The 13,647-nt window shown below is 48.2% G+C and overlaps 1 protein-coding gene across 1 annotated transcript in view; it reads right to left on the reverse strand.

Moving 5' to 3' along the window:
* Positions 1-720: 720 nt before the first annotated feature.
* The window catches only part of NT5C2 (5'-nucleotidase, cytosolic II), a 62,164-nt gene continuing 49,237 nt past the window's right edge, over positions 721-13,647 (reverse strand). Inside the window, exons 5-18 of the mRNA XM_080347652.1 lie at positions 13,161-13,256; positions 11,700-11,791; positions 11,451-11,508; positions 10,043-10,136; positions 8,984-9,037; positions 7,742-7,825; positions 6,960-7,001; positions 5,732-5,839; positions 5,329-5,395; positions 4,501-4,671; positions 3,605-3,656; positions 3,296-3,356; positions 2,585-2,761; positions 721-2,381 (exon numbers count right to left, since the gene is read on the reverse strand). Coding sequence (XP_080203778.1) covers positions 2,124-2,381; positions 2,585-2,761; positions 3,296-3,356; positions 3,605-3,656; positions 4,501-4,671; positions 5,329-5,395; positions 5,732-5,839; positions 6,960-7,001; positions 7,742-7,825; positions 8,984-9,037; positions 10,043-10,136; positions 11,451-11,508; positions 11,700-11,791; positions 13,161-13,256 — 1,414 coding nt within the window. The 3' untranslated portion in view covers positions 721-2,123. The remainder of the gene's footprint in view (positions 2,382-2,584; positions 2,762-3,295; positions 3,357-3,604; positions 3,657-4,500; positions 4,672-5,328; positions 5,396-5,731; positions 5,840-6,959; positions 7,002-7,741; positions 7,826-8,983; positions 9,038-10,042; positions 10,137-11,450; positions 11,509-11,699; positions 11,792-13,160; positions 13,257-13,647) is intronic.

The following is a 13,647-nucleotide window of genomic DNA, read 5'->3' on the forward strand; positions in this document are numbered from 1 at the left end:
GTGGTGGCTCTGAGGGTGCAGCTGCTTCAGGGCTGGTTTGGTTGGCACAAGGGCTGTCAGCACAGTGCTGTCCTCAGGGCTGTCCCCATCCCTGTCCCGGCTGGGCGCAGGCTACAAGCAGCCTCTAGCTGGTGCCATGGCTATGGTAGCACTGGCCTTCCCGAGGTGTGTTTTTCTCTGTTTGAACAGGTTTGCAGCTCCTGGTCAGCGTGGGCCATTCTGTGCCACCCTGGGCATGCAGTCACACATGGTGGGGAGCAGCCCTTGGTAATGCCAAAGGGAAACAGCCCTGGAAAGGTGCAATATTGGAGGAAGAGGCCAGGGTGGTAGTGTGGTGTTGCCCTTTCAACCATGGACAAGTACCTTCTCTTTCTGAATCCAGGCTAAAATGTTTGTTGCCCCGTGCCTCCCAGCTGAAGCCAATGAGGCTAACAAAAGCCTCATTTCTACCCCACCACTTAATGCCCACCCACTCCCTGGCAATGCATCATGCAGCCAAATCCCAGAGATGCTTTCTCAGCCACCCATCCTGCTGGGACCCCCACAGAACAGTCCTGGTTCTCCCTGCCACCGCCAGCACAGCTCTCGTTATCTCAGTGATGCACCACAAAGCACTAGGTGTTTCTTAGAAACATCATTTATTGACTTGAACAACTGCCACTATAGCAGCAGAGTTTCCTGCTCAGATGTTGGTGGTGTGGTTCTTTTTTGTTTGCTTTTCATTTTCTCCTAAGGTACTTTAAAATGGAAAAAAAAAAAAAAAAAAAGATTAAATGAGTTTATGGTACTGAAACAATGATCAAATTCATCACAAGAGGGCCCTTCTTGTAATCCCTTCACACGCGGACGGCACAGGCTGGAGTGAGGGACGCTTGCACCCACGACACGGAGGAGACCTGCAGGGTGCTGCTGCGCCAGCCCCACGCCTTCCCCAGGCTGCCTTCAGACACAAGGACCGCTTGCCCGTCCCCACGGGGCACCCTCGGCCACCCCGGTCCTCACACGGCAGCCTGTGGCCGCCACCTGCCTTGGCCGGGGACGCAGCCTTGCCCACCGCAACCTGCGCTTGCTCCGTGCCCAGCCAAGGCCAAGGCCGCTGCTGGCCAGACGGGAGCTTCCCGGCTCCCAGCACGGAGGGGTTTCCTGGATCAGAGTGGGCAGGCGTGGCCCGCAGCACGCTGGAATAACAGGCCCCTTCACTCCAGATGGTGGCTGAGTTTGTCTTTGGGACACTTCACTTGAAGCTGAGCAGACAGAAAGGTCAGTAATAGGCAGTAGGAAAACAAAGCAGCTAATGTAATGCTAAAGCAGTAGCTTCAAGCTCCTGGGTTAATATTTACTGCTGAAACTACAGGAGTTGAGAACACAGTGTGCAGCTCGGCTGCTTGAGAAATGCACTGGAAGTCATGCATCACATGCGGATGATGAAAGAGAGCTCTGAAACACAGGGAGAGGATAACAGGCATCTACAAGCTGAAATGTGTACAGCTGCAGCTACGCAAGTGAGAGCTGGAATCCCACCACCATCCATGATGGCCAGAGGAATCAAACCACTTACAGAGAGAAATTTGTGCCGAGCAGAGGGTAAACTGAGCGCTGGAAGCCACAGCAACAACCTGGCTAACACTGGGAGGGGGCAGTTTTTAACCCAGAAGCAGAAGGGTTAAGGACAGCAATCTGATGGGCAGAAAGATTTAGACCATTTTGTCTCCTGCAGGGCCCAGAGCATCCCTTCCTTCTCCACAGCGAATGTAAAAAATGGCAAAAACCGTTCACAGGACATTGTTCAAATGAAAACCAAATGAAACACATCATGGGAAAGGGAGAAACATGCAGCATCCCTAAATGTAATGGGAGCGGCATGACAGCACAGGCAGGCAGTGCAATCTGAATGCACCACCCACGCAGAATCCATCAGCCTTTTGAACCGTCTGCACAACTGAAAACAAGGGTCTCCTCCTAATTAGTGTTAATTTGTTCAAAGTTTCCGGACACCTTCAAAATGTGCCTTTGCAAGAATCACACCCCCCAACCCATCACCCCAAGGGCCCCAAAAAAGGAATCCGCTCCTGATCACTGCTAGAGTCATGGTTTGTCTTCAGAGATGCTTTGCTTTTTCCTTCTTATTCCTCTTCTTCTTCTTCCTCTTCTTCTTCCTCTTCTTCTTCCTCATCATCATCTTCATCATGGCAATGTGTGATTTCCTGAGGTGCCTGGGGGAAGAGGTTGGGCGGTTTGATCTCACTGATGGAGCGGGTCAGTTGATGCCGCTTGTAGTCAGAATCTTTAAAATCCACTGAGGTGCGATTGCGTGTGGCCATCGGTGACTCCTTCTCGTTGATGTCGACGTGCGTGTGCTCTACCGTGGACTCGTGTGGCATCTGCATGTGGACGAGAGAGAGGAGATGGCGTAGTGTATCTCCCCGAGACAGACAGAGAGCAAACCCCAGAACTGTTAGGCCACAGTGCACCAAATCCCACCCAGTCCTTCAAGATGCTGTTCCTGGTGCTTGTGGAAGCCTTAACGCACATAGGCGCAGGCACCTTTGGGCCCCTGCCCGCCTCCCCCAGGTCTGTGACTCACCAGGACGTGGGCGGCTCTGAAGAGGTAGCTGAAGGGGTAGTAGAGGAGATTGATGAAGGAGGCTGCATAGAGATCAGCGTAGCGCATCACCTGGCTGGCAAACAGGGTTTGCCGAGAGCCGCTGCGGAAGAGGCTCCCCATCATCCCGTAGCACATGTCCATGTCGTGGGTCACTTTCTAGAAGCAAAGGGCAGGTTAGATCCTTGGCCAGGCAGGCAGCAGCGTGGAGCTGCAGCGGCACTGGAGCACACAGAGGGCTGGGGGCTACACGAGATCTGCAAGAATCTCCAGCAAGGCTTTCTGCGCTCCTGTCCCGTGGCGTCGGAGTGCAGCGCAGCCTCAGCTAACAGAGGGGAAGGCAGCAGCAGGCTCAGGACCAGCACCTGCGCAGGCTGATTGCCCAGGGCTGGCAGGCCCAGAGGCCCCAGACCTGCCAAGCACCCATTCTGCAGCAGTGAGCACCGTCAGGCAGTGCTGCTGTGTGCATGAAGAAGGAGACCCTATTCCAGACCAGGCTGCCTTTCAGGAGTGCCAGTGACACCAGTGAGCTGAGAAGCTCCAATGTTTGCATCCACAAAGACAGAACGGCTTTGCCAAGCCTGCTGTGCCCACCCAAAGGCAGAGCAAAGCATTTCAGGGCTGAGCAGTGGGATGGGGTTGTCAAGCCCTTTGGGATCCAGAAGGATGAAAAGGGATTTTTATGATTGGTACCTTAATGCGTCTCTGGATGGAGCTGATGTCAGGGCGTTCATTGCTGCTACTGTCCAGATGCCTAGTTACAGGCGAGAAGGTAAATACATGGTGTGAAAAGCCTTTCAGAACCAGATGCTGTGGGATGGGGGCTTAGGGGAGGGAGGCTGGTCTGGAGGGGAAGGTTGGTCTCGTGGGCAGAGCCCAGGCTGGGTCAAAGCTCCAGCAGCAGTGCCGCTAACCCAACCCCAGGGGTTTGTCAGAGCCACTCGTTAGCTGTCTCTAGGCTGGGAGAGGCAGCAGGAAAGTTGTCAGTGTTTGAGCACTCACTTGTATAGCTCAGCCAAGAAAATGTCCAGACTCTGCAGCTCTTCAAAAAGGGCTGGAAAAATCCAGAAAAGAAAGGGTAAGTTTAAACTCTTGAAAGCAAAAGGGCTGAAAGCAAACCCCATATCCTGCCCGCTCCCCTTGCACGGCGGTGGAGGGACCGTGCATCATGGAACATGGCCCCTCACAGCCACCGCACAGGCAGAGGGTTCTAGCATGCTCTGTGCCACTGGCAGAGCTTTGGGCTTGGTTGCTGGTTCCCCCTTTTGTTTTTGAGGCTGAACCTTCACAGCCATCATCGAAACCTTCCAACCAGCCACGGGGCAACTTCATAACCCCCAGAACTATTTACACACCAAAGGGCAAACCTGGGAGAAAAGCAGTAGTGCTGGAGGGTGGGAAACACACAGCACTTCAGCAGGAGAGCAGCAGAGGGAGCAGGAGAAAGCAGCTGGTGAGCAGGGACTCCCTGCAGATGGGAGGGCAGCCTAATGGCTCAGGCATCACAGGGACAATAACCTGGGTGTCTTGTCAGACACTTTTTACTGGAGAAGCCAGAACTCCATACAGACAAAGGGGGAAGGTTTTTGGAGCAGCGTTATGGATGAGGAACAACTCAATCCCACCCGGCTGCAGCTTCTCCCCCAACCAAGTCAGCGCTTGGCTGAACACGTGCAGGTAGCTTGGGAAAGAACACAGGAAAGGCCTGGGACCCTGAGGCCAGCCCACGGGAGCTGTTCCAGCTCCTGCTACCAACACCCAACCCTGGGGAAAAAGGCCCTGAAGGACAAGGCAGCAAGTGGGGGTGACCTCTCCCCTGCACCCCTTTGCCCCGCCGATCTCAGGGGCACAGCACCAGCCAAGCGAGAGCAAAGCCTGGCCTGCGGCTTGCTACTGACCGCTTTTGTCTGTCCAGACGTGCAGCTCCTGCGCCAGCTCGGGGATCACCAGAAAGGTCCTCCAGCCCTGGCGTTTCTTGGATTTGAGGATGTCTCCAAAGATATGGTCTCCGATGTACAAGATATCCTTCCCTTTGGCCCCCAGCAGGTCACAGACTGTGTCCGAGGAGCCTGAGAGAGGAATGGCATGACTCAGAACGGGGAGCCAAAGGGAAACGTGTGGCTCATTTCAGAGGGCCAGGGTTAGGCACAGAGCAGGTACATTTTGCTTCCAGAAACCTCCACTGCTACACATAGCACCTCTGCTTGGCCATGACAGCACGGGGCACTTCCCACCCACCTGGGAGTTCACCTTTGGGCAGCTTTGCCCAACACATCCCCATGTGAACAGCAGCAGCAGAGGGACAATGCTGCTTCCCACCCCCTATGAGAGCAATGGAGCCATGGGCATCACAGACAGCCCTGTGCATCCACCCACAGCCCTTCCCTAGCTCAAGAGACCCTCTAAGTGTGGTGAGAGCTGAGGACACTGCTTTGGGCCAGCTGCAGCTCCCCCATCACCACAAGCCCCGCAGTGGCATTTCCCAGACCCTCCCAGGCAAGGAAGAAAAGGGTATTTAAGGAGGAACAGGTCCATTTCTGCCATGCATTGGGCAGCAGTGATGATGGAGAGCTGCTGGAGGGGTGTGCAGAGTGCACAGTACACTGTGCTTTGGGAAACACAGCCGTGCCTGGGGCCTGGCTTGAGTCCTCTCATGGCCAGAGTGGCTGAAGGCCACAGAGGTATGTCGGAGATGTGCCACAGGACATAAAGGGTTCTCGCCTCACCTCCTGAGTACACGATGCCATGCTGCAGTGGGCCAGTGTAGGTACCAATCTTCAGCTTCCCAGTCACCTGAGCAAAGAGGTATTGTGTTAGTACGGATCACCAGTCTGGATCTTTTCTGTCCTATTGATACTTTTTGTGTCTCTCACTCCCAGGCAGCCTAGAGGTGGCTTTTCACACTGTTTTCCTAATGCCACCTGCAGTACGTTAGGGAAGCCAGCAAAGCCTCGAGATCTGCTGTGTCCCACATGATGGGGTTGCTCAGGAATCACTAAGAGGAGAATGCAGCTCACCATCTCTAGGGCAGGTCCTGCCTAAACAGTTAGTGCCTATTGACACTGAGATCTCACAGAGGAGGTGTGAGAGTCCTTCCAGCCATAGAGGTGATCTCCATGTGCCACTCACCGTGTCCACCTGCCGCAACACGGTGCCTTCTCCGAAGAAGAGAGGTTTTCGTGCATCCACCAGGATCAGGTCGAAGTAGGACTGCCATGGCTGATGGGCGCTCCCAGGCTGCAAAGGCAAAACCAAACCCCAGAATCAGGCACAACACAATCAACCACAGGGGGTTTAACTGGAGTGTCACTGGCCACAGCCATACCCTTGTGACACTGTTGGTCCATCAAAATCCCCTTGCTCGTGCCTCATGTGGCACGATGCTAAAAGCACTCCCCTTTCACAGCAAGCCCATCCCAACCCATCCCAGCTGTGAGGACTGAGGATGTGGTGTGAGACAGGAGAACTGCACTGAACATCCATATCACAGCACAGCTGTCATGTAAAGAGATGCTGTAAATGACTGCTGTAAATGGGTCTGTGCTCTAAGGCACAGACCCAGACAGATGTGACTTCGCAGTTTCAGCCTTACAAGGCCATGCTGGTACATTTGCCAGGAGTGGGAAAATTCCACAGAGCATGGCTCCGAACCACAGTCCTGCCTGAAGGACACCGGCTGTTCATGAGCCCTTTCTGCTCCATGCAACCACTCCTTCTGACATCAAGACCACAGCAAGGACTTTTTTGATTTACCAGTTGTGGTGATTTTCCACGTTCTGAAAATTTCTCCCTTGGCCATCTTCAACCTTTAGAGCATAGTATGACAACATGTGTTTGAGTGAGAGAGAGCCTCCCACGGGGAGACTGAGAAAGTAATATAAATTCAGCTCTCTGTCAAAAAGTTGCAGGGCTCAGTTTTGAATTCAGAAGACCAGAAAATCATGATTAAAAATTTGGAGATACCATAGTCAAGGCACCATCACCCATAAATATTTCTGCTGTTTTATAAAATTCTTTCCTTTGCTTAAAGTTTCTCTTTTAACAATTATCTAAAACATTGTGCAAGATTTCTAATAAACCTGGCTGCAAAATGCGACAGTTAAAACATGTTAGCACTAAAATAATATTATCATTAACACAGATTATTGCTTGAGACCAGATGATGCCTCTTTTCTCTTTGTTATATTGTATTTGCTTTGATCCTATTCAAATAGGACACAAAACAGCAAGTGTATTTTAACCAGATTAAAGCAACTAATCCCATGCAGCCGATGAAGCAGGATTAAAATGCTTTCCAGCTACACAGATAATTAGGCACATCAAGTCCTATTGGAACTGCAGGCTAGAAATCACATACCTTTGGTCCGTGTGGAAAATCAAACAAGTAAGTCATAATTTTCTGAAAGACAGAAAGAAAGTATTCAGAGATGCATTTTTAAACATCCATTTATGTAGTTTATAAAAGCATATTTTTCTGCTTTTCTCTCTTCAGGTTACAGAACTTTATTTTCAAGATTTAAAGGAAAGCCAGCATAATATTTGGAGATAAAATTTATGGATGGAATTTACAGTGACAGGAATTAAAACAGTAATATTTATAATCAAATAACACGTTTGCCGCAGGAATCTACACACTGCTTCAGGTATATCTTGCAATGCTTTAAAGTAGCACATACATATTTGGATTAGCAGTGTTGCAATATCCTGACATTGACCTGGAGTTGAAGTAACCGTGTCTATTTCTGCAGTACAGCAGAGAGCCCTCTCAGACCTCTCCAGGACCATGGCCTTGGTGAGCTGTCTGTACTCAGAACAATCTCACTTCAAAGGAGTTCTGCATTTTAAAGGATGCTGGAATCTAAAATGAGAATCGCTTTCTCTTTCAGCCTTTTAATTGCTGAGGAGCTGAGTGAGGCACAGAGGGACTTAAGCCAGGCCCATGCTAGGTCAGTAGCAGAACCAGGACTACAAAAGATGACTCAAGACTTAATCTGCATTCACCACTAAACCATTCTACACCTAGCTTAGAAAACACCTGGTTCTCCAACAGATGATGTCCTACCAAAATCCATACAAATGAATGGCTGGGTTTTGCTTATTTCATTATACACCAAACACAATAATACAAGCAGGACTTACATCTGTGTATTTATAGTCACTGTTCGTGACAAGAAACACCTTCCCAACTTCATTCATGCGGCTGAGCAGTAGTGGCAGCTTCCCCTGAAAGCCAAGGGACAGGAAAGTCACACACAGAAGATACAGAGATTCATCAGGGGCAAAGCACTCTAAGCTACGATCCCACCAGACAAAAGAAGGCAAATCAAACCAACGAACAATCAAACCCACTTGTTTTTCACTGGCCAGAGCCAGGAAAGCTTCTACTCCCTTCCACGCAACACCCTCCAGAGCACGGCCCAGGGGAGACTCAGCAGGGCTGCGGTGCCTTTGCCAAACCCAGTGCTAGGGACCCTCTGCTGCTCCCAACGATCTGCTCGGTGCCAGGCACGCTGGAGCAGCTCCACCAGCTCCAAGTCTGTTCCCGAAATGGGCCCAGAGGCAGGTGAAATCTGAGCTCACACGAGCCGCAAGTTGGAGCTTATTATAATTCCAACCTCAGATTAGGGAGAGTTTATTCTTGGGGCTATTTTTATAGAATCATAAATCTCAGTCCATTGCCAGAGTAGCTGATTACCTCACAGGACGGTTTCCTAAGAATTTTGCAGGCATGTAACTAGAAACAAGGTTAACTGCTTTAAAGTGATACTCTACTGCAGAGCTCATCTAAACTAAAGAATAATTATACCATAAGTGGTCCAGAGGGGCCTCACACACTGCAGAGGGCAAAAGCAAAGGAATCAGTGGAGTTTGCTCAATCAGATGTGCTGAACATACACTTTGGGGCTATCATGAGACTGGTCACTGGTGAGTCTTTCAGGATCTCCCTCAGTGCCTCATGGTTAAATGCATGTAACATTTTTGTTAGATGGCTAAGGAATATTTCTGTCTAAAAATATGCTAATTCATTGCTTTTTAAAAAGAGGTCTGCTGGGGCCAAGAAAACATGGTCAGGGAACACAGTTGCTTTCACCACCAAAAGAAACAACACGAGCCTTGCCAGCATATTCACCTGTGTCCCGTGACAATGTTTCCTCTGGCTTTTATATTTTACGTAAAAAAAGTGTACGTGAATACGAAATCACGTGGATCACTGGCTCAGAATAAAGGCTGCATCCGAACTTTCCACTTTGTCTTTGGTTATTACAATAGAAATCACAGTGTTATCTGTTTCGTGATTTAGTAAAGCAAATCAGCATGTTTATTTCTTGCCTGCTTACTCAGTACAGAATGTCACATAGCACAAAGTAACTTCACACTTACATCTTTCACCACATACTTCTCCAGATTCTCAAGGGTCTTTTCCTTGAGTGAACCCTGAAATAGAAACAGAACCCAGTGAGGTAATGAAAACTTATGATGTAAGAGACATCAAAGTAATGCCAACTTTCACACTTTAAAATGCTGTGAAAGTACAAACCAGGGCGAATCTGAACCAGTGACTCTAGAGATGAGAGGCTTTGAGTAGCAGGGACCATCACAAACTCAGTGATCCATCGATTCCCTCACCATGGTAAATAATCCACTTCAACAGCATTTTAACCCTTTCAGAAGGGAATACAATAGAAACAAACAAAAAATAGATTTGCCATACCAAACAAGACAGTCAATGACCTGTCTCCAACACTGACCATAATGCTTTACTCAAAGGCCAATTCCAACATGTATCATACAACACTGCGTAAGGAGAGAAAAAAAGATTCCTGACTTCTGCATGGCTAAAAGGACCACCACAAATACAACTGTGAGCAGAGTTCTCCTGTGATGGTTCTCCATCCCTCCCCAACAGACCTCTTGAATGAGAAAGAACAAGAAAAATCACGTCTTTAACCAGATGTTAATGCTCACAAAATTATATTCTACATTTGTGCACAAGTGTGTGAAAAAGATGAACTGCTTCTGCACTCTAAATAGATAAGAGTTTATCTGTTTAATGCAGGTACTTTTCAGACAACATAAGATAGTACCAATGTAAACTATTTACAGTAAAAAGCTGTTTTAATAATTAGGACAATGTACAAGTTGTGGACTGTAAGTGCAAATAACATCATTGCATGACATTCTAAAGCCCATGAATTACAGTACAGAAGTGGAATCTGGGCACAATAAAAAGGAATAGGAAGCCAAGATAGATACGCTTCAGTACTAGGAGGGCAGTCAAGATCTTGACTTACATGCCACTGTGATTTACTATTTGCTCACTAGGCGGCAAAGCAGGGCTCTTGCCCAAAACCGGAATAACACATCTTAACTCGTGAATTACACACCAGTCTCTGTAACTCAGTTACAACTACAGATGTCCCAAGGAGTTCTTGCAATCACCTTGTAATGAACCCAGTCAACAGCATCTCTGACATCCTGGAACATACTCCTGAAGGACATGAAGAGGTCTCCATCTTTAAACCCCGTTTCACAGCTGTGAGGAGAAAGAAGAGAGATTGTAGCGGCCAGTCATAGCAGGTAAGAAACACATCAGAGACAGTTCCAAATGTTTGGAGCTTGTGTTTTCATCTTACCATAATGGTTTCTTATGTACTACTTTACTGTGGCTCAGAGTTGAAAGAAGGCTACAACAAGAGTTTAACAGGAACTGCGTGTTACTCAAGAACATTTGTTTAAAATCTAAGGATGCGAGCTCCTAACTATGGGCCTGTGCCTCCACAGCAGTACTACAGCTTCCTGTCACTGCAACTTTTATTTCTCCTCCACAGTATTAAAAGAAGGAAAAAAGACTGGGACTGTGCAGTTTGCAGCATTTTACAAATGATGAATGGTACTGAGAAAATAAGCAAAGGGCTGTTCTTCCTCCCTCTTTCCAACATTAAAGAAAGGGGTGCCATGGAAATCAGCTAAATGTAATACTCACTGCTGAGAGGAGGAACTGCTTCTGTGTTGAACAGTTAAGATTTCACATGAGAAATTTCCTCTACAAGATACTGTGGAGGTATCTTTGAGATACCCATGAGAGTTTGCATCAGAAGAAATCAAGGAGGATTAAATAGAGCTGTATTTATTATGACAGCAACCATCATGCTTGTCCTGAGAGAGGACACTTCACCTGACGGATTCTCAATATAAACAGTTGCCCTGCTCCCAGGTAAAATCCCATTAAACCTTTGCCTTCTGCTCACATAATATGTAAAGATGACCCATCACATGAGTCAACAGCACAGCAGCATTCACATTTGCCAGTTCAAACCACAGCTTGTTTTTATGCTTATACCTGTTTGAAAGCTAGGTAAGTACTCATGTTGCACAAAGAGCCTTTTACACCACACTGTGCCTGCGCATTTCACCATTAAGTGAGCAAAGTCCTCGATTATGACATGAGGGACTTGTGGTAACTGGCTGAGGAAATTTAGCTTTTCAGTTACCAGTTCAAACACGGCTCCAATGGACATAGGTTCAAAATGAGCTCTCTGGTGCCTGTAATCACTCTGTAATAAGTGTGTGGTCTTACAAGCTGGCCCAAATACCACCATCAGTCAGGATGGTGATACTGATATATCCTGCAGAGATCCTCATAACCAGTCTCTGCTGTACACACAGATCATCTTGTTACCACTAAATTCTCTAAATGTCAGAAGAATATGAGGCCTGAACTTTTCCCCACCGAAACCACTTGAGGGGCCTCCACTGATATTAAGAACAGTTCCATCTGTGCTGTATCGCTCTTTATAATAATAATCTCACTGTACTATCAGCACCTTGAACCGGAGGGAATACGTACCTAGTGTACCGGTCACAGTTAGTAAAGAAATCCACTAGGCAAGCCAATAGGTAGGTCTCTGCAAAGAAATAAAGCAAGATTTTAAAACAGGGACAACAGCATACGGTCAGCTAAATTTGGGCCCTGTGCCTGAAAGAAGAAAGTTAATGCAAAAAACCCACCAACAGATAAATAGAGTAAAACATAAACAAAGCTTTACTGGCTTCAAAGGCACAGAAACAGGCCTGTGTTGGCTCACATTATACTCACCTGGTAGATTGAATAATGTGTTCAGAATGTAAAACCTATCTGTGTCATCTCTCTGGATAAATTTATTTGGATATTGATCCCGTGTTTCAGGTCTGAGAATAGATAAAGTGAAGAAGAATGAAACCACAAAAAATAATGAGGATAAAATGTTCTGACCAGCAAAACACAGTTGTAGCAGGGTCCATTAACTAGAATCTGTTGTGCTTTAATCAACACCCAGCTTTCCCACATGCATTAGCAGCACAAGAGCAAAACTGCATCCACCGGCGTTCCCTTCCCCGTGCTGGCTCCAGCAGAGTCAGGCACAAAGCCCTCACTGCTGAGTCAGCAAACTGAACAGAGCCCACACAGGGAAACAGAGTGGTCAAGAGTCCACAACTCAACCTTAAGCCCCATGCTGCTGGCTATGAGAATGCCTTAAATCATCTGCACTTTCATTGTTTGCTTATCTTAAACTTTCCCCCACTTTCCATGTGTTGCTTCACACTCCCCCCAGCAGCTTTCAGGAGGGGAGCACAGGGCTGTGCTGCAGGAGGCTTGCCTGGGGCCCTCCGCAATTAATCAGCAGGGTGGTGATGACTAAAGTCATTTAATTATTCTTGTTTCCTCCATTTCTGAAGCTTCTCAAGATCAGCTTTGACTCAAAGAGGAACTTGAGTGCATATATAAGGGCTTTTTCTAAATTCTGGGTTCCCGGTGCAAGGACTCACAGGTCTGCAATACAAGGCTTGTCACCTTGGGAGCCCTGAGCTGGCCTGCGCTTGTCATGCATGCATGCATGCATGCATGCATGCATCCATCCATCCATCCATCCATGCAGCAGGGATACAAGGGGATTTGCCAGGACACATCAGGCATGTAGCACTGCCGACCCCTCTGCTTCCTAAAGCACCTTCTCTGGGGCAAGAGAAACAAGCAGCCCGGGAAGGCTGCAGGAAATGGCATGTGAGGCCTCACTTCTAACACCCTCAAAGGTCAGAAACACAAAGGGGTAGAGCAGGCTTGTTCCTTCCCCAAGCTAGTTCAGGCCCTTGACCTTTCTTAGTAATGGCTGTGGAGTTAACAGTTCCACAGGGCATATAGGTCCTCTCTGCTCCCAGGAGCTCTCGCACAATGGCTTTGCCTTAAACTGACAAGCTGCTGATGTTAAACTGTGCCAGGACAGGTGGACAGCCTGTGGATTATACCATCAACCCCTTCCCACAGCACATTTTCTTCTATTCCCAGCACACTGCAGATGTGCCTGTGCCGGCACAGAGCTTTCCGCTATAAATACCCTGGGCTGTTGCTGTGTCTGGGACCCTCAGCACATCCCCAGTCAATCTGGGAGCTGTAGGAACACCAATACAGCATCTGCTGTTAGTGGAGTCCCCACAACTCCTAATGGCATGGGTGCCCTGAGGACCAGGGACACAAAAGAGCTTATTAAGTGAAAAATATCAGCCACGAGTCAGTACTCACCCTCTGAGGAAATTAAAGCCATGTGCACACACTAGAAGGTTCCCATAGGCATCAACTTTCAACAAGTTTCCATAGTGGGTATCAAACACCAATCCTCTGTTAAGAAAACCATTGAAGATATGAAGACACGTGCATTGTAAACGGTGAACATTTTAATAGCACTTATTTCCAAAATCAGCTCTAGAACAGCTTGCTCACTTGGCATGGGGCATCAGAACAGAGTTGCTTTTATGCAGATGGGGTCCCTACTGTCTCTCTTACCTGGCTGCAGGTGAGCAACAGGAGCCCAGCATTGCCAGGTGAAAGGCAGAGCCAATCTGCTCCCCATAGACTTGAAAAAGGAACCGTTTAACCCAGCAGAGGCTTAGCGATGCACATCCCAGGGAAGATGGGGAGCTCTTCCACAGGGTCACAAATCTGACACCTGTGTTTGTGGTTATCTGACAGCCCTGCTGGGCTGCAAGGAAAAGCAAGGTGTGGTAAAGGA

Source organism: Nesoenas mayeri (genome assembly GCF_963082525.1).
Source record: "Nesoenas mayeri genome assembly, chromosome: 7".
NCBI classification, from domain to species: Eukaryota; Metazoa; Chordata; class Aves; order Columbiformes; family Columbidae; genus Nesoenas; species Nesoenas mayeri.